Source organism: Pezoporus occidentalis, unplaced genomic scaffold (genome assembly GCF_034315485.1).
Source record: "Pezoporus occidentalis ecotype Australia unplaced genomic scaffold, CSIRO_AGI_Poc_V1 ctg81, whole genome shotgun sequence".
Classification (NCBI taxonomy): domain Eukaryota; kingdom Metazoa; phylum Chordata; class Aves; order Psittaciformes; family Psittacidae; genus Pezoporus; species Pezoporus occidentalis.
In genome coordinates, this window is record NW_026916170.1 from 9,840,740 (window position 1) to 9,866,732 (window position 25,993).

Here is a 25,993-nt window from a genome sequence, read left to right on the forward strand (position 1 = left end):
AACAGAAACTTCCTTTTTACCGATTTGTAAAACCACCGGCCCGGGTGGTAAATGGGCTCCCAAAACCGGCACCTTCAGTTTAACGCACAACAGCTAAGGTCCAGCTGACAGCGGCATGAGCCCACGTACACGCCTATGCCAACGGCCACTGACACGACCCACACTAGCACTGCCTCTCATTTCCGTTATTAAACTGCAATTTGCGTTTACGAATGAGACCGTCCCCCGCGATCGCACCTCGCGGGGACGAGATATACCTACGCACAGGTGGTAGCCGGGGTTGCCGGCTTGTGTTTAGGGGAGCGGCAGTGCGCTCCGGTACCGCACAGCACTGTACCGCACCTCATCGCATTGGCAGAAGCGGCGGCGCTGGCGCGCGGGCCGCTGCCGGGGCAGACCGGGCGGCTCTGGGGCCGACGCCGGGTTGCGGGGATCGGCGAGACGAGCCGGGGCAGACCCGCCGCCGGCTACCAGCTTCCCTAATGGGCATGTGCGGCGCTCGCACATGCCCACTCTGGCCGAGCGGGGCGGCGGGCTATACCGCGCTGCAGGCTCCGCCGCGGTAGGCTGCTCGTCGGGAGCGCGGGGCGCGCCGTCGGGCACCCCGCTCCGCGGCCCCCCGCTATCCCCGGGGGAAGCGCCCATACGTCTCTGGCGGCGAGTCCCCGAGCCAAAGACCCCCACGAAACACACCCAACTGCCCCTCCGCGGCCCCTGCCGCTCACCCGTCGGTGATACGGGCAGCCTGCGCTACCCGGCCGTCCCGGGGGCGGCGGTGCACGCGGCGGCTGCGGCGGGCGGAGCCGGCCGGCAGCCGGGCCGGGCGGGGCGGGGCGCGCCGCCGCGTCCCGAGCGCGGCCCGCGGGGCGGCCCCGGCGGGAGGCGCGGCGCTGCGCCCCGCCGCCCTGTGGTAGGCGCCGCCCGGCGTGGCCCCGCGCCCCTGTGCGGAAGGCGGCGGGGGCGCCGCGGAGGGCTTCCCGCGCCCGCCCCGCCTGCCGCGGCAGGGGGATTAGTCAGCAGTCTGCGGGCAGCCCCGCTCCCGCGCAAACTCCGCGGTGGGGGCGGGGAGCGGAGGCGCCTGCCCCTTCCCGCGGCGAGGGGCGGCGGGGCCGCGGCGGCGGGGCTGCCCCCCCCACCTGCTGTCCGCGCCGCCGCTCCGCGGCCGCGGCGAGGGGCGGCGGGTTGGCAAGTGAGGCAAGGAGGCGCTGGAAACTCCTCCCGGGAACGGCGGCGTTGCGGGAGGACGAGCGCCCGAGCCGCCCCGCTCACGCAGCCGAGCGGGAGTGCACACACTCGCGCGCACACACCGCGCACACCGCACACTCGCGGCGGCGGCCCCCGGCCCCCCGCTGCCGCTGCCGGCAGTGAGGCGGCGCCCGGCGGGGCTGCCCCATGGTCTTGCGGGGGCCGTGGGGGAGCTGCGGGGGCCCCGGCGCGGCGCTCGCCCTCCTGCGCGCCCTCCGCACTAGGATGTTGCGGCAGGTCTTGCACAGGGGGCTGGGGACGTCTTTCTCCCGGCTTGGCCACTTCGTCGCCAGCCACCCAGTGTTCTTCGCCTCGGCGCCCGTGCTCATTTCAATTCTGCTGGGCGCCAGCTTCAGCCGCTACCAGGTGGAGGAGAGCGTAGAGCACCTCCTGGCCCCCACGCACAGCCTGGCCAAGATCGAGAGGAACCTGGTGGACAGCCTCTTCCCGGTGAACCGCTCCAAGCACCGTCTCTACTCCGACCTGCAGACGCCGGGAAGGTACGGCAGGGTGATCATCACCTCCTTCCGCAAGGCCAACATGCTGGACCAGCACCACACCGATCTCATCCTCAAGGTAACAGCAGTGGGTTCTTGGCCCCGGGCACCGCCACCCCCGAGCCTGGCCCGGCTCCCCGCATCCCGCCACTCCCGAGCCCTCTCTCCGCACCTACCTGGGACTGCCGGGCTCACGGACCCACCCGTGCCGAGGGTGCTGCCACCGCGGATACCCGGTCACCTCCCTGCAACAGTTGGGATGCCTGCCCGTCCCGGCAGCCGGCTCAGCGCTCCATGCCAGCGCCGGGGGCTCCGCTGCCTTTCCCCTTCAACCCCCCCCCCCCCCCCCCCCGCCGTTGTTTTTTCAGTCTTTTTCCCCTGTTGTGATTTGACTCGCTTTGGGTGAGCGAGAAGGGCAGGCTGCTGGCTAGAATGATTTTTCGGTGCCTCTGTACTCGCCCTGCAGCCGTGTTACTGAGTTAGGGCGACTCGGGCTTTGATAAACTTCAAAAACAGTTAGGTACCAAGGTGTCAAGCTGCCTAGAACGCTTTTTGGGGGCTGCTGCTGTGCCTGGGCAGCACTTCTACCTGGAAAGGGATCGCACAAAAGCCCCTTCTCACCGCTTATGAAGGCAAATGACATAATTCAGCTGATTATTTTTAGCGGGTAGTATTTCCCCCCCCTCCACTCCCAACCCACCAGCACAGAAAATGCTGGTTTTGTAGCTGAACTAAAACGCAGCTCAGCTGTAGGTTGCAGGCATGGTGCAGCCTGCGCTGCCGGTACTAGTCAGAGCAGGCAGCGTCTTTCCCTGTCACTTGAGCGGCTCAGAGTGTGCGAGTCACAATCTCACAGGACATCTCACCGTACTAGATGTCATAACATGTCGGAAATATGCATTTTTTTTTTTTGAGCTGGTACTGTAGTTTACACCCTGCTAGTTTCGCACAACCTTGGAAGGAAAAGCAGGGAGGACGGATGCAAAACCTGTCCATTAAGAGGGTCAAGTTCACCCGGGAAAAAAAGAAAGGGACATTTACAAATAACCAGAGGTGTGGCTAGCGCAGTCCTGCACGTTCTCACTGTTGCCGTGTGGAAACCCCAGAGACTCAGCATTGCTGCTTGCTTTTTCTGTTTACCCCTGAATGTCAAGCTGTCAGCCCACACAAAAAGCCAGGGTTAATTCCTTTTAATCGCTTCAGGGAGAGTCTCTTCTAAAATGGGAAAATAGATGCAATACCTATTGTAAGAGACTTTGGGGAGACCTCACTCTTTACTAAACAAGGAGATAACTATTACAGTGGGTTTACTTATATTTTATTTCCACTGTATGTACATACAGAACTATAGCACAGAGCCACTTGGTATTTTGTCTTCCTTTTGACATATTACCCAATGGTAATGAGCAAACAGATTTAATGAGCATCAACTCATTAAGTACAGTAACAGAAATGTTACCGGCGAATGAGAAAACTCCAGAGAGATGATTTTCATTCCTTCATTTTCTTGTACCATGAATTGCATTCGCATCCAGTATGTGCACATTTACTCAGTCATAGGATAATAATGATAATGGATTTTTTTCTCTGTACCGCTTTCTCCAGAGATCTGTAGTTTTGTCAATAGCATAGTGACACACTGATAAATGGTACTTAGAATCTTTCCGCAAGCAAACTTCTGCATAAGATGTATCTCATCAGCGGAAGTACTACAACTTACAAAGTTCTGTCAGTATTTAACACTTCCTCATTTTTAATAAACAATTTGCTAACAAAATGGTTATTTTTCATTTAGTGATGTAATGAACATTGCCATTTGACTGTTTACTCTTACTGTTAATTCGACATTGTCAGGCGTGTTTGATGCATTATTCCCAACTCTTATCTAATTAATTCCAGTATGTCTTGTGCAAAACAAATTATGGCCTTTGTCCTAATTATTTTTCTGTTTGTGGGCAAAGCCAGGCTCAGGCAGCTGCCTATCCAACCCTGTGGACACCCCATGGATCAAAGCACAGGAAAAGAGGAGGGAGGACTCCTATCTCCCAATATTCTTACATCTGTGGTGATGCAGGGCTACGTCATTTTGTATTAACACGGCTCACCAAGGGAAAGGTGGCCACCAACGTTTTTTTATATATGTGCAGTTGCGTGAAGGGGAGAGAGGAGCAATGGCATCCCCAGCCCCAGTCCAGAGCCAACCAACTCGAAGTGCAGTGCTTGTAAATAAGTGTCCTAGGTGAAACCATTGAGTAATCCCACCTACATTCCTGAAAATGTGGCTGTGTAGGCAGAGTCAGGGCAGAGAAGCTATACAGCAGCATTTGCTTATCTTTCCGTTCCTGGGGAAGGATGACCTTCCCAGGGGAGAGGCTTTGCTTTAGAAGAGAGGTCAGGTCGGACACTAGCTCCTCCTGAGTGGTTGTTGCTGCATCTCCACCCACTAGCAGGAGGATGGGAGACCCAGGAGGACTGTTGCCCCAAGCAGGCACCAGCTGCTCTTACAACAGTTCTTCTCAGCTTTCTTACCTGCTGTATCCCACCTCATCAGCCAGGGAGAGGAAGGAATGAGCCTTGAACAGCTTCAGCTACCTTAGTCATGTGGCAACAGAAGGAGAAGATTTCCCCTGGTTTCAGCAGAGGAAGAAGTCATCTTCCAGCACTGTCTCCTTAGTAAAGCAATACAAAGTTTTGGGGTCTGAACAGTTGAAATTGGAACGTAGCTGGTACTGTCAAAAGTTAATTAATACCCTAATCAATTAGTTAATGAAATAACTTCTTTGATGGCATCTCTAAAATACTCTGTCCAGCTTACTGCAAATTTCTCATGGTCATGTTTCAGCCCAAGAAACTCGCTGTTACCACTATTAATGATACCCTGTTGGCTGGCTGGGAAGGCATTTAGAGAAGGGCTCAGCCTCATGGCTGTCTTAGGTGTAGATCTCAAGCAGCACTCCTGGAGCAGGAGCTGCTGTAGGACTCCCCACTGATGGCATGCATCTGCCAGCGCAACGCTGCTGGCACAAGACAGCAGCAGCCCTCTCTGAATGTACATGCTGCTCCACACAAGGTCTCTACTGCTCATTAGCAGGGAGGTGTGTGGCTGCTTTATATAATAGATTTGACTTGGAGATGATGATGAGTACATTTTTCAGTGTTATTTTGTGTAAATCTCTATCCATCATTCTCGTAACACCCCATAAATGCTTAAACCATTCTAGGTCTTCCATCCCAATGTTGTGTTTGAAGGTGGCATAGTCATTTGCAGAAGGAAGGCAGAAACCTAATCATGTCCTGAATCGCTGGCCTTGAATAGATGATCCAACAAAAAGCCTTCGTAGAGTCTTGGATATGCAAGAGATGCATCCTGAGACTTGAGATGCTGTGGGAGGACAATAATGAAATTTTACGCACTGCTCAACCTGCTCTGTAGCTGAGCTGGCATCTTGTGCTGTTGGTATAGGACTTTCTTCCTCCACATTTCACTCTTTCCAGAGAGAAACGGGAAATAAAAACGCTTAACTGAATAAAGTGTGCTTTTACTTCTGTATTTCCAAGAAATACTTGGAGAAACAAGCATAACTGGGTTATTTGGTTTGGACCATCGTGCAGAAGTTCAGATGACTCAGATTTAAAGTTTGTAGGAATAGTCAAAGCCTAAATGCCACATAAATAGTGTTAGAGCAGCCCCCCACCATTTCATTGTGGTATTTCCACTTGCAGCTAGAAACTTGGTAGGTTGAAGGCATACAGAAGCACTGGAAACACAGGTCTAGCCAGATTTTTGAGTCCCAGAAAATATATTCTGATTTAGCCAGAATGTGAGGCACCCGTTCTTTTGAGCCTGTTCATTCCTCTATACTTACAGTGAGTTAACTGCATTATACTATAAAAGACTTTTTATTTTTTAATGAAAGGTTTCCTTTTCTTGCAGAAGAATATCCTCTCTTCCCTTTATGTTACTGTGTTTGTAACAATAACACAGTACTAATTATTTCTTTGGCAAAAACTCCACTTAAGATGACAAGATCCAAAGATGAAAAGAGATTGAAATGTAACATGCTTTACTGAAGAGGATTGTATTTGCAGTTTGCCTCTATGAAAATCTGTAGATGAGGGTTTAGTTTATTTAAAGAAACTTCTGACTACGTATTTTCAGACAGTGCTTGCACATTGCCTCTCTCATATAAACTAGCCATCAACGGATCTGGAAAACTGATTAAATATCTATTTGAACATGCAAGCAAATAGTAAAATTGCATATTTTGTTTTAAGGATACTTTTATTTAAGAGCTGCACAACTTCTTTCTGCAGGACAAAACAGTTTAACTTCAAAATTTTACAGACTTCGTACTTGTTGGGGGTTTAAATTCTCTCTCTACTCCTTAATTATTATGTCCCTGCATGCTGTCTACAGCCTTCCCAGCTTTCCTCACTTATTTTCTACATGTGAGGAAACTCATGGAGGAAATAACCATATTTATGTTCCCCTGTCTGTATTTCCCACTGTGCTGCTGTGCAAACATGGCATGCTTAAGCCATTATTTTCCAAGTCGGTGGAAGTGGGTTCTGGTTGTTCAGCAGAGCCGAAAGCTGGGTCTGTCACAATCCTGGCTAACACAAGGTTTTTCATTTTAAAACTTTCACTACTTCTGAATGCCTGGACACAGGCAGGCAACTGTGGGCCTACCAATAGACATAGTAGGTTTCCACCTTCTCTAGGCAGCTCCAGTACTAACAACACTTACGGGCAAGCAGTCAGCATAACAAATTTTGCTAAAACAAAAACCAAAAAATAAAGGATGAAGTAATGTCTTTACAGCAAAGCTGTAAGATGAGGGGAAGAGTCCTAATACAAGAAAAACAAGGGTGTGAAAGCAGCAGAAGTGCAACCCTGTTGTCATAGCAGCACAATGCTGCAGGGCTAAAATGTATCTTATGCGAAAACAGATGAGAATTAAGATACGCAGGTAAAATCTGGGCACAGCCAGGGAAGGGGGAAGATAAATAGCGCACAGTGAGGAGAGCGTGGAAGACTGTGCAGAGACCCCCCCCCTGAGCTCCCGATGTCGGCAGCTCCTCGGTGTGGTTCCTGTGGGCGAGAGAGTTTGATCTCTCCTGCAGGCACTGGTCAGTGGCTGGAGCAGAAGTCCTGAAGTTGCCTGTGCCTGGGAGGACAACCGCATCCCACTGGTCCCGGCCGCCCCCCTCCCCTGCTCCAGCAGCGCTGGCTCGGTTGGAGCTCCTCTGCTCTCCCTCCTGCCTTATGCCATGGTGCAATGCTTCCCTACAACCCTGCGCTCCAAGCTGCTGCCAGCCAGGCAGCCCATGCTAGATGCCCAGCACCCCGTGTTGCATCCCCTTTCCTGCCTTGGAAGGTCAGATCTCACCTCACAGCTAACAAATAGAGCGCATGGGGGATAGATTTTCTCAGTGCATGCCTGGGCAGTTTACATCATCGCTCCAGGAAAGCACAGCAAGTGGGAAAGGCATTGGAAGCTCCATGGGTCACAGCCGTCAAAACCAGGCCATTGGTGCCCCAGGCAATGCTGCAGGGCTTGAGAGAGCTGCTGGGGCTTCCCAGCAACCAGTGCTGGGCTTCCAAAAAGTTGTGGCTGTGCCTTGCCTTTTAAGTTGGGGTTTACAGCAGGAGAACTCCCTCTCTCATATTGGAAGGGAGAACCAGGAGCTGAATCGTTAATTAACATGATGGGCTGTGACCTTGTAGCTGTTGAGGTTTCCCTGTGATAAGGAAGGGACTGTTTTTCCACACTTCTGCTGGAGGAGCCCTTGGCAAGAGCCCACACCATGTCTCCAGCCCCCTGAGAAGCAGTGTGAGGGTGGAGGGGTGTTTATGGAGGGATCTGGGGCACATGGGGAAGGCCACTGGTGGCGGAACTGGTGCAAGATAAGTCGCAGGAGCAAAGTTTTCATCTTTTCTTACCATCATGAAAGATTGATCTCAGAGGCACACACCAGCCTCCACAGTGGGGTTTCTGCTGCCCAGTCTCCCTGTCCTCCAGCAGCAGTTGGCCCAAAAAATAGAGTGGGCTTCTCTCGGTGGGACAAATTCAGACAAAATTACCATGGCAGTTGTCAGAAGTAAGACGGCATTGATTGGAAAAGCTTCTCCACTTCAGATTAGAAAAGAAAAATCATAGCTAGCAATTTTCTGTAACTACCAAGAAGGCAGATGGAAATGTAAATGCACCAACATCTGCCACTTCGAGCACTAATAGTTGTCCCTCGTTTGATGACTTTTAGTTTGAACAATTTTTAGATTTTATTTACATGAAAATTGTTTGAAGAAAATATAATTCACCATGTTTTGGACAGCTAAAAAAAGTACTAGCAAAAATACATAGCTTGCATCTTAACGTCTCTTCAGGAAACCTGATTGTAGAACTGCTAGAAAAACAGCCCAGCTACTCACAGCGATCCTCGCCGCATGCTCTCCAGCTGCAACTTCCAAGGTTTATCCTGAGCTGTTAGGATCTGCTGGCTTCCTCCATGGGCTGTGTGCATGCTCTCCATCCAGAGCAACTTGGTCAGGAGGCTGCTGCTCACCAGCCCCCTTTGAACCTCTGCCATGGGTCTCAGACTGATGGCAGGGCACAGCCACATTCTGGAGCTGTCTTGCCTTCCTTCTCTGCATCTTCTTCTGATGGAAATACACCCTTAATAGTTTAATTTTGCCCATGTTTGCAGAGCCCACGTTTTCTTTTGTCAGTTAAGCTGGGAACTGTGCAAGTCTTTTCCCTCTTACAGCATTTTTACATTTTGACTGAGGCCATCTCTTGAATAAAAAAGCACTCTGCAAAGGTGTAAAATGCCAGAGATTACTGATATCATAGAAAAAAGTGGAGAAATTTATAGCTATCCATTAAAGGCTTTTTCTCCTCTTCACTTTCTTTGGCACAAGTTACCTGTAAAAATTACCCAACTAGCAAACCACCTTCACATGAAAATCATTTAAAATCATTGTCTTTGTGCTTTCTAGTTTTTCAGTCCTGAACCCAAAACAGTGATGAGATTTTAATCAGTAACAGTGAATTCATTCTTCACTTTATTTTTGAGCCTTCTCAGGCTTTCCTTCATAACCATGAAATCAGACATTTTTATTTTCTTTTAATGAAAACTGAGATTTTTTTTTTTTTTTTTTAAATCACAATACTCCAGGCTCCAGGGCTCAGAGGAAAAACAGACTTGGTAAAAACTGCAGTAAAAGAATTGTAGGAGTTCACAACACTGACTAGAGTGATGCTCATTTTTAATTTGAACCATCAGATGTAGACTGAAAGACTAATCGGAGTCAGATAATATCAGATAATAGCAACAACAAGAAGTAATACAGCATTACAAAGATCTTACTCCTGCGAGTAAAACATATCTATGTGCCAGATCATCCGCAGTACAGGAGGACATCCATATATCTAGCTAGTTTTGTCTAGTTGGCCATACAGTTGATAACTGTATGTCACAGTCAAGTCCCTACAATGAGTGATGTCCCCTATAAAACACACCATGTCACTACTCAGCAGCAAAACCAAACACAGTTTTGCATTATGTATGATAAGTAGAAGGTAGTTGTACACATCCTTAATATTAAAAATGGTGGCTGTGACTCTGATCCTGCAGGAGTCGGGATGTCCTTCCATGAGCTGGGAATAGGAGCTTGGCAAGACTGAAATGTCCCATTGCATGTTGCTGTCACTCTTGCCACAGAGTTTCCGTGGGAGCAAAGCTGTGCCACCAGACCCACGTGGGACACCAGTGCACACTGCGCTGAGTCCTCACGCCTCGTCCCACTTGCCCATAGCTTTGATGGGGGTAGCAGATTGTGTAATGTGGGTTTAAAGGATTTCTGGGATTTGACCATTTTGGAAATGAATCAGCAGTTTCTAACCCCTCCCTGCTGGGATGGGATCTGTTTACTTCACAGGGAGGCTGCAGACTTTTGTTACGTGGTTAAACTGATAGGATTCTGGGAATACTTGCTCATTTTTAAATTAAAGAAAGGACTTCTGAACAAAGCAAAGGAGCTTGAGGTGTTCCTCACCCTGTTCTTGCAGCTCCCTGCATCTTCTGCATGGACTTAAGAAAAAAAAATCAAGCTTTCCTTTCTCTCCTGAATATAAATCTCTAGGTAAAACACCTTTGCCTTCAGCTTCAGCTTTGCTGCCACAGCTGAAAGTTGTGCCAAGCTCTGTATAGGGAAGAGCTATCATCTCACAGAGCCCAGTGCAAGGCTTGGCTATCCCAGGGCAGCCAAACTGAGCCTCCTGTGAGGCTCTGGTTCCTGGCACCTGCCTTCCTCTGCTGATGGCAGAGGTAGGAGGACCAACAGCCAAAAACAGCTTGAAGAAATCTTTGCAGCCACTGCTCTCTGAGGCCCTGGAGCAAATGGCTTAGCCCAGGATAAGCGAAAGGATTTCAGCTTTTGCTTCTGGGCATACCTTCTGGGCCCGCAGGGAAAAAGCCAATGAGGCAGTTCGATTTCACCACCTCTCATCTGTCAGCTGTGCCACAGGCTGAAATCTGGCTTGGTGTGGAGGCATGAAACCAGCACAGCCCTCACCTGGAGGTATTTGCTGAAAGGGATTTGTCTCCTGGTTGAAACCACCTTTCCTGCCTGTCTGAAATAAATAACCAAGTGAGGATGGGACTTAAAGTAAACAAAGACCAAGGACAAGACATTACCAAACGCAAACAGCTAAAGTCTGAAGGAATAGAAAACACTGTTCTAGAAATCTGTGGTATGATACAGGACACACATACACACCATTTTTGGAAGGGAGAGGGGAATTTCAAGTGATGGTCATTGTTTAAGCAATGATGAAAGGGAGAAGTGAAAGTTACTATTTCATGCCTGAGTGCTTTCAGGGACAGTGTGCCACCATGGCAAGGGAGCTTAGGCAATGCTGTGCAGTTCTCATACTGCAGTGCTCTGTCATCTCAGCAGCAAACTGCTTTTTGGTTCCTTGCACTGTTAGCTAGCTGAAAAAGCTGTGAGTGATGAGCAAGCAGTGCATGTCTCCCTTCAAGAAAAAATGTTCATTCGGCTTTTGTTATTCCTTTCAATCTCCCTTTCTTCTAATAGGATCAGTAAGGACAAGAAAACAGCTGGATAAATGAGAATCTGGGGGTCAGTCATTTGTCCCAGTATTAGGTGCCAGGTTTATCCAGAATATGGTTACTTGCCATTAAAATCTGCTGCACCGAGGAGTGCAATATGCATTGTGCATTAGCGCTTGCTAATGCTGTCCCCATCACGCAACAGCCTTTACCATTTCCTGTTAACAAACTGAAGTTTCCTGGGGGACCTCCTGGTGTACCATAAGCAAAACAAACTGCAGACTGTGTAATCCCTTGAACTGGTAGGACATGCCCTTGTAACCTCTCAGACCTCCTGTTTTCTGTGGAAGGCAGTCACCCTGGGCTTTGGGTGTGAGCTCTGGATGCAAGTGGCTGCAGCTGAATCCCCAGCATGGCAGTAGAGAGGAGAGTGCCATGGGACTGCAGCTCTCAGTGTGGAAGCGGCAGCAGTCCTGCAGCACATGGGCTGCCACAGGCAAGCAAAGGGAGAGAGACAGCCTGCAGCCACACTGCAGCACGCTTCTGTCCTGCAACTGAGGTGACAGAGGGGTTTTTCCAAGGATCTTGTCTGTAAAAGCAAAGTGCAGGTGAAGTGATGCATTTGTCTTGAGGATGAAAGTCTCAGTCAGGCTTCCCAGAGCTGAGTCCTTGGGCATGCTGGGGCAGTGCTCGGCATGCTTTGCTGGAATGGAGGGAATGGAAGGTTTTCCTCCTCTTTGGCTGCTTGCCCCCAACTCAAGGCAACCAAATGTGGCCACTGGCAAGGCTCAGAGTGCATCTTATAGCTGCTTTAAACTGTACAAGCTTGCAGCCGGCTCTGGGGGCCGCTTGGCTGCTAGGATATGCCATGGTACAGAGCTAGGCTGCCTGCTCCCCTTTCCTTCCCAAAGCCCCTTCGCCAGGAGGTGCGATGGTCAGGTCACCCCCACAGGTCCAGCCAGCATGGCTTTGCAGGAAGCATGGGGCCACTGCCACAGAACGGGCTCCTGCATCTGAGATGATCATTTCCAAGAAGAAATGAGTATTTTAGGTATGACATTTAGCTTCTAGCCTTTCACTAAAGATGAAGTAACAGCTGTGACACATGAGGTTATTTAATAACCTGAATATTAAAAGAAAGTGCTTCAGATGTAGAAGGAAGCAAACGCAGCAGTGAGGCAAGGTAGGTAAATAGCAAACACACATTGTTTGATAAAAGTTGCGTAACAGTTTAGTTTCTTCTGCATTGTGTCACTCAATGGATCCTCTCTGAAGAAATTGTATTGTGAATCTAACACAAGCAGGAATTTTTTTCTGTTCCTCCTAGTTGTCCTCAGCTGTGCTTCTTCATATGACATCTCATTTTACAGCCATTGTCAATGAAAACCATGCAGTAGCTGCCATCGTAAAAGAATTAAAATCAGATACCTGTCTTTGATTCAGCAAATAAGGGCATTTTCCCCAAACTTTAATAATTGAATTTGTGTGCCTAAACAGCACTTGCAAAGCAGAGCTTTTGCAGACACAGACGTGAAAGACAGGAGGAATTCCCCATACAGGTTCAGGTCTTTGGCATGTTCCTGAAAACCTTTTAATTTGCACAACTAACTTCCCAAATGATACAAAAGCTCCAAATGTGTTGCACAGACAGTTACTTCTTCTCCCACCACGATGGGGAATTTTGCCTCTCACCGTGGCCAGGTACTGTGTTCTCACAGTACCTTGAAAAGATTGCTTAGTTCAGTTAATTTCTCAAACCTATCTTTCTAATGTCAATATTGAATTGTTGTTCTATCAAAAAATTAAAACTTCTCAGATGGGGAAAAATACACCCCTAAGCTAATAGAGAAACAAGTTGAGAATATAGGAATTTTGTTGTCTTTGCTTATATGATGTCATATCATCCTGAGGAACTGAGGCAACATAACTAAATTTATACCCATCGCAGATTATGCAATGTCATCACAAAACAATCAGATTCATAGTACCGTACTAATGTTGGGGTTTTTTCTATGATTGGTCATAAATACCACACAAAAGACACTATGACTATTTCATTTCATCAGATACATGATTTTGGCTGTGAAACATCTTGTCCATTGCCACCAGATGAGTATATAAGCTCTACTGCTCTCCCTGTGTTCTATTTTTTAACGAGTGTTTGTCTTCAGAAAGGAGCTGGTTCCATTAAATGTCACCTGATCCCAGCCTCTCCACTGGGCATAAGAGCCTCCGTGCCCTCTTTGGATTACAGCAGAAAACAGTATGTGCAATTAGAAAAAAAGAAAAAAATCACATCCATGTAGCGAGTTCTCTGTGTCTTGCTCAAAATCTGATGACATAAAATAACTATATCCCCGTTAAGGAAAAGAAATTAGAGGAGTTCTTAATTTGGCTCTTCAGCTCCCTGAAAGAGCTGTGGTCTCTCCACTTTGCAGGTAATGGAAGGCTTCTCTTTTATCAGCCCTGCTTTTGTCGCCACACCTTTGCAATGCTCCTTCCATCATTTCCCTGGGTGTAAAAGGGACCAAAGGATAAATCCATGCAGTTCTTCAGAGCAGATCTGTGATCATAGCGGCAGACGTGGCCACCCAAGCAACTGGGCTGTACAGACTGCCATGTCCACAGGGTCATTTGGAACAGGCAGCACAAGGGCTGAGCATCCCTCTGCATCGTCCCTGCTCACACCTCAAGAGGATCGCATGACTCAACAAGCCATGCACAAAGCATATATCCAGCAGCATGCAGGGGCCTCTGGCATTTGGGATGTAGAGTCCCCTCTATGTCACCTAAAAAAGGGCAGAGAGAGCCCATTCCTGAACTTTTGTGGTTACCCACCATGAAGGACATGACAGCCACAGGGAAAATCTGCTCAGGCTTCTGGTGCTAGTTAACATAGTCTTGGCCTCAGCAGCATCCTTATGGAAGGTCTTGGTACTCTACACAACTGGAGTGACACGGAGTTAAATGGTGGTGGTGGTGGGTGAGGCCTGTACATTTTGTAAGGAAAATGTGCAAAAAAACCCAGTTTGCACTTTGCTAATGCTCCCAACATTAGAAAACTCAATATTTTACTTTTGAAAAACATTACAACTCCACCTGTTAGGGCTGTTCTTTCAGATCTTTCAGATTTCTTGCCTCTTCTGTGTTGACTAAAATGGATTCATAAAAGGTTACAAGAGTTTTCTGTATTTTTTCAAGAGGTGAGGGTAATTTTTCTGCCTTCCTGATGCTCAAAAATAAGCAAATGTGCTTTAGGTCAGAGCTCAGGAATGGCAAATTTCAGAAGGTTGACAAACAACTTACAAAGGAGGCTGCACTAAGAGCTGCTAGACCAGGCAATAAGCGGTAATAACTTGCAGTCCCTAAAATTATGGGTCCTTCCCTGGTTAACTGAACCTCTCAGAGCAAGAAAACTGATGTCAGTCTCTGCCATTGCTTCCCACTCTCAGACTTCTTGAGGATTTGATGGGGGAAAGACGGAGGGGGAAACAGGGCAAGATGAATTAATGCCAGTTATCCCTGCTGTCGTGGTTTAAACCCAGTCAGGTAACTTGTTCACTCACTTCCCCCCCTTTTCTTGCCCTCCCCCTGCTCTCGGAGGGACAGGAGAATCGAAAAGAATGCAACTCCCACGGGTTGAGATAAGAACAGTTTAGTAACTAAGGTATAACACAAATCACTCCTGCTACCACCAATGATAATAATGTTAAAGGAAATAACAATCTCTACACTAACTGCCCCCCCAGCCCGACAATGCTTCCAACCCTGTAGCCTCAGTTACATCCTGGGCATGACGTGCTGTGGTATGGAATACCTCTTTGGTCAGTCCCCTGCTGCTGGCAGAGCATGAGGCTCACAAAGTCCTTGTCAAACCTAAACATTGCTGGCTGAAAGTCAAAACACCACACAGGAAAAATGACTGCTACTGCTGAACCCAGGACACTGCTACACGGACAATCTCTACACTTAGGACATGCTTCTGTAGCCTCAGAGCTAGTGCTAGTCCCCTGCTGCTGCTAGGTTGCCGGTATACCCACACAGGTGGCATCCCTGGCCCCATTACTCTTATGCCTTCTGTACCTGCAGTTTATCTGTTAGAGAGAGTAATTTGGCAATCCTGAGCACGACAGAGTCCCTGGAGACGGCCAGGCTGTAGCGCTCCCTTTGATGTTCACCCTGATCACTTGAAAGTGGAAGTCCAGGCCTTTTGAGTTTGCTTATTTAGAGAGGGCAAACGGCAGGTGTACCTGGCACAGATGCAAATCACAACCCACCAAAGTTACCAGCAAGGGATGCAGGGGAATAATCCTGCTATTTTAATGCATGTTTCCTTTTTTTGCAATGAGTGTGCTATTAATACTACAGTTACCAGAACTTCTGTTGTTGTTGCTTAGATCGAATAGGAAAGGGACGGAGGTGAGGAGCCGCTGTTGTTCTGGCTGCTGCTGCGTGAGATGAACTGATGAATAACGTATGTGATTTCTCTTTCCCTTGTAGCTGCACTCTGCTGTGACCAGGATCCAAGTTCAAAGACCTGGTTTCAATTACACGTTTGCCCATATATGTATCCTGAACAATGACAAGACATGCATAGTGGACGACATAGTGCATGTACTGGAGGAATTAAAGGCTGCTCGTTCTTCTAATCGAACTAATTTTGCAATCACTTATCCGATTACTCACTTAAAGGATGGCAGGGAAGTGTATAATGGGCATCAGCTTGGTGGGGTTACTGTGCACAGCAAAGACCGGGTGAAGTCTGCAGAAGCCATTCAGCTCACCTACTACTTGCAGGCAATCAACTCCTTGAATGACATGGTGGCAGAGAAGTGGGAATCCATTTTTTGTGACACTGTTGAACTTTTCCAGAAATCCAACAGGAAAATCAAAATGTATCCTTTCACTTCTTCTTCGCTGAAGGAGGATTTCCAGAAGACAAGCAGGGTGTCAGAACGCTACCTGATCACAAGCTTGGTCCTTGTGGTCACCTTGGCCATTCTCTGCTGCTCCATGCAGGATTGTGTCCGCAGCAAACCCTGGCTTGGCCTGCTGGGATTGCTGACTGTGACCCTTGCCACCCTGACTGCAGCTGGGATCATCAATCTCACTGGTGGGAAATACAATTCCACCTTCCTGGGAATCCCCTTCGTCATGTTAGGTAACTATTTCCTATCTCCTCTCTCTTTTGTGTGTTTTGTGCCTCCCCGACGCATTTCCCAGCAAGCAGAGAAGCATCACTGCATGGCTCCCGGTGCCTCCTCCCTGCCAAATCCACACAACCTTTTTTCCTAAACCGTTTGTGCTGCGCTGGGGTGTTAAAATCATGCCTGTGGGCTCCTTTGCAGCATAGCACCCTGCTGTAGGATGCAGTGCCTGTGCAGTAGCAAGGAACAGGGATGCACAGATGTGGAGAGAGGGAGCCCAGCTGCTTTTCTGTGAATGTTTGATTCTGGGTTTGGTAGCCAGCATTGGAGGGAGACATTTGTAGAAGTCCCCGTGCCACGATGACAGTGTCAGCTGTTCCAGTAACTCAAAGGGGCGCTGTGTTAGACATGAAGAGAGCGCTGGGTCCTTCAGAGGGCAGAGCAGTGCTGTCATGGCTTGCCATTGTCTGTGGGATAAGGGCAGTGGTCGGTTCTGGATTGCGTTTCTCCTGATGCTCCTGTGTTGGCTGAGTGAAAGTAGGGAGGGTTTCACAACAGTGGCATGGAGAGCATTGCTTCCCTCAGTCAGAACGGACCCGTCCACGTAGTGCCAGAACATCCCCTGGTGGAGGGCTATGAGGGGAGCACCAGTGGCCGCTCCCTGGCTCTGGTGCCAGCAGAGGCATATTCATTTTCCCGGTTGTTGTACCGCCTTCACTCGCCGCAAGGTGTGGGGTAGTTTCATTTTGTTTTCTTTTCCTCAAGAGTACGAAGGAGGAGGAGAGAAGATGGTCAGCTTGCTCCCAATCAAAAACCGGTGCCCTCTCTTGTTGGCACCAGAGCATTTGTGGGGATGCCATGCATTGTATCCAAACAGGCAGGAGGACTTCACGGGAGACAAAATGAGAGCTCTGGAGAGTTCACAGCCTCTTTGTTTGTGTTTGGTTCATAACCAGTGTGAAAAGCTTTGTGAACTGTAGGTGTTTAATATGTCCTCATTCACGCCATTATTCATTTGTGGAGAATAATACATGCATTGATTTGATCACAGCTTCCCCAGCTGAAAATCAGTGCTCAGTAATACTTCAGGTTTCAAGTGTAAGAGTGTCTCCACTGACTTAGTCACATTGTGTAGTGATATGACAGATTTCAGCGCAGCTATTTTTATATCCAGTGCCATGTTCCTATGCCGTGCTCATACTGTAGCTGTGGTATTGTTGCACTTTAATTAAAGACCATGCTTCAGTGCATCACACTCCCAGTTAACGTACAGAATATATTCAGTGACAAAGAGAATTCAGCTGCATTGCACTGGCTCTCATTTTCAGATGACATCCATGAAAATTAAACTGTATCATAATCTGGAGGAAATGCAGCATGAGAAAGAGTCAAAAGAAGGCTATCTTTCTGACCTACGTCTTTGGTTTCTTTTGTGGGTTTTTATGCCTGTGCATCGTTATAAAATTCAATTCCTCAAACTAAGTGGTGTATATTACATACAATATTAGGGAGGTGTGTTGCAAGAGCAGTAGAAAAGCAGTCTAAAGTCCAGCTGTACAAAATGAAAATACCTGGGGGAAGCAACTCAAAAATATGAAATATTAGCTCTGCTTAGGGGTCAAAGCATCTGCTTGCTGGTACAATCTTTCACTAATAGTGACTATCTTAGATTTGAAATCCTTAAAGAATTACAGATAACTATGAAAAGTTTCACACTTCTATTTTAATGCTCCTTTAACTGCCGAGCTGTACAACCAATTCTGCTTTTCTTTTCCTTTTTTTTCCCCTTGGTTTTTTTTTTTTTTTTGTCTTGCCTAATTGAAGTATTCTACTCTTACAAGGAGTAATTTTCAAATACGGAGCTCACCTCTCACTGTGAACGAGTCAAGACAGAGCAGTCAAGCTTGTATGAATCTTGCCTGCTTCCCCAGCTACATAAAGTCTCCCAAGGGGCAGGAATCTCAATGGGTGGACAGAAGGCACTAAAGGCATACATACTGGAATTTTTAATGGGAGCTGTTTTAAACCAGCAGAGAGCTAGAAAGGGAGGTTTCTGGGTTTTTCTCCTGCAGTGCAACAGAAAGATTCAGCATGCATTTCAAAATTTATTTCATTCCTCTATGTTGTTTTGCTCATAAAGGATGGTTTAACTCAAGGTAACTGAAGGCTGGAGACACAAACCACCTTCTGTTATGGCCCACTGAACTGCTTCCACTTAATTTCAGTGACCGTCAGATTAGATCATAGATAAACTGACCTTTAGAAAGCTAAAGGATTTCTGGCTAACAGTGTAGCCCTATTGCTATTAATCATACTCTTATGGCTAAAAGCAAAAATTAAATAGAAAAAATTATTATACTGGACACATTTCAGGCAAGGCCCCTTTACTGGTATAAATCATTAATGAAGTTTATAGCAGCTGAGGATTTTTAAATTTTTGTCAGCATCGCGGAGCCAGGGAGACACAATCCAGACATCATCTGCTCTCTGCCACAGGGCCAGATCATGTCTTTCTTAACAGATAACTTCTCACCCTGTATTTTGTTTCCTCCTGGGCTGCTTCCCCCTGTGTTTCACTGCACTACTGCTACAGCATTTGCATCATGTCTAACCTGAATTCCCCTTTTGCAACTCAGCTGTTCTTTTGATTTATCCACTGTATCTGGAAAACTATTTTATTTTTCTTTGCATCTTTGGGACCACTCTCACTTGCCCAGTTCTATTCCCTTTCATCCCAGTTTCCTCACACTATGCCTACCAGACTTCCAGCAGTCTTCTTGCTTTTGGCCACTCCACATCTTCCATGGAGTGTGGTGCCTAAATCCAGGTGCAGGATTCAGGCTGAGGCTTTCAGCAGCAAGTAGAGTAGGAGGATGATTTCACACATCTTGCATATGGCACTCCTGTTCATACATCCCCATATGACATTCATCTTTTTCTCAGCAGTATGAAATGGTTAGCATTTGGTTGATGGCACATGGCAATTCACTGATTCTCCATGTCACTTTCTACCCTGTTTGCACAATTAGCTATTCCAACCAACATGTAAAAGTTTGCCTCTTCATTAAGTTCATCTTGAGACCATCACTGCCCTTCCAAGATGCATTAGCTGAAGTTGGTCAGCAATGTTTTGCAATTATTGACTTTTCATACTTTCAAGAATTACTTTCTGAATAGTTTAAGTACTTTGTCCAGTCACAAGCACATTCTGATAATTTGGGAGTATCTCTGCAAAATACTCTGTTCAAGGTGCTTTGTAATACTAGATTTTAAAAATCTGTTTTCTGTAACATCCCTTCTGCACCAATCATTTCAAAGAGCAAACAAGCTACAGTGAAGGGTACCAGCATCTGTAGGTGTTGAATCCTTAGCCTTTGCGTCAATAAGACAATTCTAAGTTACGAAATTATCAAATTGCACTATTAAGCTCAGGCTGTGTAAGTGTAGGCAGGAACATCTTTTGCCTACCAACCTGTTAAATATGACATACTGGTTTAAACACTTCATGCTTTGGTTTTAATCACTTTCATGGTAGTTTATTCTAATTTATTTTACTTTTTAATGAAGGCAGGTTATTGTAACCCAGCTCACAAAAGGTGTCTCATTAAGTCAAATAACTCAGTCACTGATGACTGACTACTGTAACAATTTGTATGTTGTGGCAGGTTTCTTTTTAGCCCTCACTGGTTGCTAACTGAATGGCAAAAATTGAAGCCAGCAGAGATGTTGCCAGAAATCTCTTTCCCCAGCAGGCACCAAAAGAGCAGAGGTACCCTTTGGTTATCAGCGGTCACTAGCAGAGAGGGGAGGGCAGGCTGGCTGCAGCCACTCTTTTCTCTAGGGGCATCTTGTCAAGTCAAGCTGGGAACTGTTCTTCAGCTCTGGATTTATATAGGTACTTCTAATGTGAAAGTGAAGCCTAAAACCTGCAAAACTTGGCAGGCTCTTACCATTTGTCTGGGCATATTTTGAATTAGCATATGCCTCTGCTTTTCTTTTAAACTATCATCTGCATTTTTCAGTGTGTAAACAAGAAATTTAAGGACAAGATTATTCACATGTCTAGTTCATGTGGAATTGTTTGCTGAACAAAGACTATTCATTTTTGACCCCAAGAACCAAAAAGTTTAATTCTTCAATTTGGTTGAATTTAAAATAGCTGATTTATAGTGTCAGCTGAAAAGCAGAATGAAAATTCCGATTTCCTATTGCCTAACACATTAAAAATTACAGATGTTTGGTCTGGCACAGATGCTAATGTATTCATCATAAGTTTCCCTTCCGCATTAAATGTTGTTTAATAAATGCCAATCCTTTAAAAATACCGGTTTCCTCAAAAAGAACAGTGTTACCAAACAAACCACTGGGCAGCAAGCAGCACTGGCTGAACAAGTTCTTGGCATGACTTTTTTCACTTCCCAGAGGTGGAGCACAACATCTAACTTAGGGACTCAAACAAAATTTGCAACATTGCCCTTTCCACTGAAGAGAAAACTAGCAGTCTGTTTCCTATTCCTTCAGGAACTCCTACAGCTTATTTGGGGAGAGGCGGCTCTCTTCAGCTGCCAAATTCGTGAAAAGCATGGGCTCAGTGAAATCACGGTGGAATGCCAGGCACTGCCAGATACGGGCATACAGGGATGCAGGGCCGGCTCCACGGGCTTATATTTAGCCTCCGATGCTGGCAGGGTAAAACCAGCTAGCAGTTACGAGAGCAGCTTGAGCCTGCAGCATGCTGCAGACAGAAATGATAGCCAGCCTGTGTGAAGCTCAGCAAAACAGGGATGAATGCAAATACCTGTCCTTACAACCTCACATCCCTGTCAGTACACCCTTTCTGGGAAGAGAGAAGGGGAAAATGGTCAACAGAGCAAGTCCAGGGAGGGTTGACTGGGAAGGAGCAGGTGGAAGCACTGGGAAGGACCAGGCAGGGTCCTCCTGAGGTTCAGTCACAAGTTGGGGTAAGTCAGGCAGAGAAGGAGACTATACGGGGCTGGATCTGGCAGGAGCGGGCACAGGAGCAGGAGAGGTACAGAACACTTTGGGAGGTACCTTGAGGTGCCGGGGCTCCTAGGAGCACCTTGCAGATGCAGGGACGCATCCATCGCTTATCAGAAACACAGACTGTTGGATACATGCCTTCCACAGTCTTTGCTGAGGGAGGGATGTGCTGGTGAAGGAGTGAGCTGAGATACCTGTCCAGGGGTTTTATGGATACAAAAAGTTGGAGCAGCAATGATGGGATTTGAGGTCAGAGACAGTTGGGAAAGAAGGTGAGGAGGAAAACACGAGGAAACAAAAGAATAGGGGAAGTCAGTGTGTTTGATGATGAGAGTGAAAAGCACAGGAGGGCAAGAGGATTGCTAAAGGTTAGGGACCATGAAGGCAGCAAGTAACTAAACCAAGGAAAGCAGGTAACAACCAGCGTGAAAACCCTGAGAGGACAATTGTGCTTGGGCCAGAAGGTTCAGCACGTTTGCTGGAGCTGGGCTCCTTCAGTTCTCTGAAAGAACGTGCTGGTTAGGAATTGCAGCATATTCCAAATTTGTACACTCTAAAGGCATTCATTATCCTCCCTATCAAGCACCCAAGTGTTTGCTATATTCAGTAAAACTGAAGTGTCAACACTGGTTACCTACAGAGAGTTTCAAAGAGAGAGAAACAGCCCCGCCATAGGTCTCCCTGGTGCCTTTCAGTCCACGCTCAAAGGTAGCATTCACACACACACGAATGTTTGACTTTGTATAGTACTTTTGCACTGATTTTCCTGTTGCGAGTTAATAAAAATGTGAAGTTTACCAAGTCTCTCTTGTTTTTTTTCCCTGAACTAAGCTTTTTCACTCTCCCTGTCCAGCTGTCCCTCTTCGTGCTGGGAAGGAGTTTGTCCTCCCTCAGCTGGCTCCCTCAACTTCCTGCCCCCCTGCCCTTTTCTCCCATCTCATCCATCTCATTTGCAGTTTCTGGCAGCCTCCTCCAGCAGGTCTCACCCATCTCCCTGCTCCAGGCCACAGCATCTCCTTCCTGATGCCTGCATAGCTCTCTGTACCTTTTGCTCCTCCCAAGCTTCCTTCATCTTTCTTCTGTTTTCCCCATCCCTGCCAGTGTGTCCCCTCTGATTTATTTTTTTCCAATTTCTCTCCCCTCCTTCCCTCTCTTCAGCTGCAGCTCCTGCAATTTTCCCAATATTCTTCAATAACTTCCTTTGCTCACAGACAGGTCCCTACCATACCCTGCAGTTGTATCTCAGCTGCTTCAGATTTCCCAATTTTCCACCATTCATCCTTTCCTTTTTTTCACACTGCTGAAGGACTCCAGTTGTGCCCTGGAAGTACACTTGCTTTTTTGTCACTCCATCTGCTCAGCTTTCCCCGTTCAACCCTGTACAGTTCAGTTATAGTTCTGAAACATTCTGGGTTTTGTTCTTTTCATTCTTTTTCTAACAAATAAATAAAATTACCTGGGTTTATCTACCATGAGCAGAATCCCAGGCACATCACTTTCTTCATTATTCCTCTTTCCTCTCTTTTAATGCCTCAGTCCCTCAATCTCTTCCTGAACTCTCTAAGCAGACATGCATGTTCTCATACATTATCCGGCATTTCTGTTCCTCCTGGGGAAGAAGTAGGCTCCCAGGCCACCGCTCTTCACTCAGTGTGTCAGTGAACCATCTCACCAAAGTCAGTGTTTTGTACCCAAAAGTGAGATGATTAACCACTTCCTCCACTTCCTGGTCTCCCTCTCTCTAGTTCTTCTGAAGGATGATGCCCCAAGCCCCTTGAGGAACCCAATCACCAAGAAACCACAAATGCATGAGTAGGAAATAGTCTTAAAATACAAATAGTGGCAGAGTATTTTAGGCACTTGTATCAGCCCTTTCCCATGCAGCACAAAACCAGCAAGTAGAGCTTGCAGCTGGCCATGCATGATGACAACAACTGATGTGTCTATGTTTCCCCTCCATCACAACAACCCCCAGTGAAATCCTTGCATGCATACATGCTTCTTGGCTTCAAAACTGTGTCCATGACTCAGTAAATATAATGCTTTTTGGAAAAGAGGAGCTGTATCTGTAGGAAGTCAATCTAGAAAACAGTTTAATACTGAAACCAAGTGCTATACAATCATTATTTCTCTTCACTGGTGGTGCTCCAGTATACACTTGTTGTACATGAAGTGTGTTAGAGGTGACACAGTACATTTAATGAGCATTCATTTATGCAAAGAGTAGCAGAAAGATGTTTTACTGTCTGCATTCTTTTAACTGCAGAGAAGTCAGTGCGTGCGATGGTTTAATGGAGGGCCTTATCAGAGGTGTCCCAAACAGTAAAAGGTACTGCAAGTGTGGCTCTGACATCCTCGTTTTCTTCAACTGGAGAAGTCCCTCAAGAGAAACTACCATATATATGAAAATAAACTGGAGGTTCAGTGGTAAAGAAAATCAACCCTTTGCTATCTCTCTATATATGTAGGAATATTACATATATGTTTATGGTATACTTTACATACTGGACTCATGTGGTCAATGAAGACCTGGGGAAGGTCAGCAAGAACCAATGTGACCTTTCATTTTAAGTCTTTCTGTGAGAGAGATGGTCCACATTTTGGGCTTCTAATAAATTATGTCCTCCAAATAGGCAATAGCCAAAAGGCACATGTGGCCGGGAAGGAGCCTGCCATTTTCAGGTCATGAGACCTTTGCATTCTGGCACATGATGCTGGCAGAGATGGATAAAGTTAAATTGGATTGAGTTAAATCTTGGTGCTTGATGGAAAACCCAGGTAGAGTTCCAAACTTGTAATTTTTTTCTTTTTTTTTTTTTAATCAGTAAAAATAATATGTTGTATGTACTTTAAAGCTTTTTGAATGTTGTCTTTCACTTATAACTGATCTATATATCATGAGCAACAGTAATGACAAACATCGCTTAAGCGGGAGAATTTAAGGGTATGTCTGTGATGTTTTAGTTGCAGCTTTCTCACCAGAAGTGAGGACTTGAAGTGTGGTGAAACAATCCATATTCCACTGGCCCATATTCCACTGGCCCATATTGCACTAGGACAACACTCCTAGAAGCCAGTGTTATTTTGTCTTGTGGGCTTAGAAATTTAAAACAGATTTTGAACATGATTTTGCTCAGATATACTCACTGTGTTATACTCTTGTCTTCAGGAGCTGTCATGTACTGTATGTCACTTGGCTGTTCTATAACATGGCAGAAACGGTAACCTTTCACAGGTGACTGCAGGTAGCTTTCATTTACCTTCAAGTAATTTTCTTTACACAGCAGGCATATAATCTGCCAAAAACTTTGTGGAGAAAATCAGTTTGCAGTTTTCATAGAATCAAAGAATGGTGCTTTAGAAAGGACCTTAAGGTCATCTAGTTCCAGCCACCTGTCATGGGCAGGGCCACCTCATGCTAGGCCAGGCTGCTAAAAGCTCATCCAGCCTGGCCTTGAACTCTGCAGTCACAACTTCTCTGGACAGCCTGTTCCAGTGCCTCACCACCCTCACAGTAAAGAACTTTTTCCTTGTATCTAAGCTAAACTTCCCCTGTTCAAGTTTGAACCCATTACGACTTGTCCTATCGCTACAGTCCCTGATAAAGGGTCGCTGTCCAGCATCCTTGTAGGCTGCCTTCAGATACTGGAAAGCTGTTATGAGGTCTCCACATAGCATTCTCTTCTCCTATTTTGTTTTCTGATACAAATCTAAGCAGCGTGGTGACTTCATAGCAGCCTTCTAGTATCTGAAAGGGGCCTATAAGGATGCTGGAGAGGGTCACTTCGTTAGGGACTGTAGCAATAGGAGAAGCAGTAGTGGGTTCAAACTTAAACAGGGGAAGTTTAGATTGGATATAAGGAAGAAGTTCTTTACTGTGAGGGTGGTGAGGCACTGGAGTGGGTTGCCCAAGGAAGTTGTGAATGCTCCATCCCTGGCAGTATTCAAGGCCAGGTTGGACAGAGCCTTGGGTGACATGGTTTCGTGTGAGGTGTCCCTGCCAATGGCAGGGGGGTTGGAACTAGATGATCATAAGGTACTTTCCAACCCTAACTATTCTATGATTCTATGATTCTATCTCATAATGCAAGACAACCCCAGGGGTACTCAACATAATAACTCTATATCTAACTGCCTTTTTGGCTAGCGAGGCTTAAAGTACATGCATCGGTGGAGAATTCATCTTGCTAGCCACATCTGTCATTCCTTTATTATCCTGGCATCAGACTCTTCCCATCCTGGCAGCTTCCCTGATGCAGAGGGTGCTTGTGGCTCCCCTGAGGTACACCCTGGGGTCTGTGCGCTGCCAGCAGTGGTGGCAGGCAGCCGCAGCCCTGTGCCCTCCTCCTCTTGTCATCCTCCGTGCGGAAAAACTAAGCCTTGGTCCCTGTCCCTTCAGATAACAGCTTAGGTGGGGCACTGTGCTTCCTGGGGGATTTTCAGATGTTTCCAATTTAAAGACAAGGAAGAGGCTTTCCTGGGAGGAGCAGGGCACTCCGGAACAGGGAGACCCTTTGGAGGCCAGCAGGAGTTAAATGCTCCCCTGCTGTTTGCCCCAGAACCATAGGCCTGCACAAGACCCAGGTACTCAGTAGGTGAGTGTGCCATGCTGACATAAATATTGCAGCAGCTAAAACCAGATTTCACTAATGCTCAGCAACTTCTGTTGCACTGCATAAAATAGGACATTTAACTTTTGCCAGGTCTTTCATGAAAACAGAGGAGAGCAAGTCATACGTTTAAACAGAGTTGACAGCCGGCTATTTAAATGCCAAAACAAGCCTTTGCCGATTCTTAAGTGGAATTAAATATTCACTTTATATATAGAAAAGTAGATTTTGAACTATAACTTGCTTTGCTTATGTCTTTTTCAAAATAAAAAAGCCACTCAAGTTTTCTCTCAGATGTATTTCTGTTTCTAAAATGTGCTTATCTGACATTCTTGCTATCAGTTTAACAACAAAATCTCAAATATTACATTGGTTCAATACTAAAAAAAGAGTGATTTAAAAAAACACACACACACCC

At 46.6% G+C, this 25,993-nt stretch overlaps 1 protein-coding gene across 1 annotated transcript in view; it reads left to right on the forward strand.

Moving 5' to 3' along the window:
- Window positions 1-946: 946 nt before the first annotated feature.
- PTCHD1 (patched domain containing 1) overlaps window positions 947-25,993 on the forward strand; it is a 47,799-nt gene continuing 22,752 nt past the window's right edge. Inside the window, exons 1-2 of the mRNA XM_062603729.1 lie at window positions 947-1,821; window positions 15,318-15,978. Coding sequence (XP_062459713.1) covers window positions 1,393-1,821; window positions 15,318-15,978 — 1,090 coding nt within the window. The 5' untranslated portion in view covers window positions 947-1,392. The remainder of the gene's footprint in view (window positions 1,822-15,317; window positions 15,979-25,993) is intronic.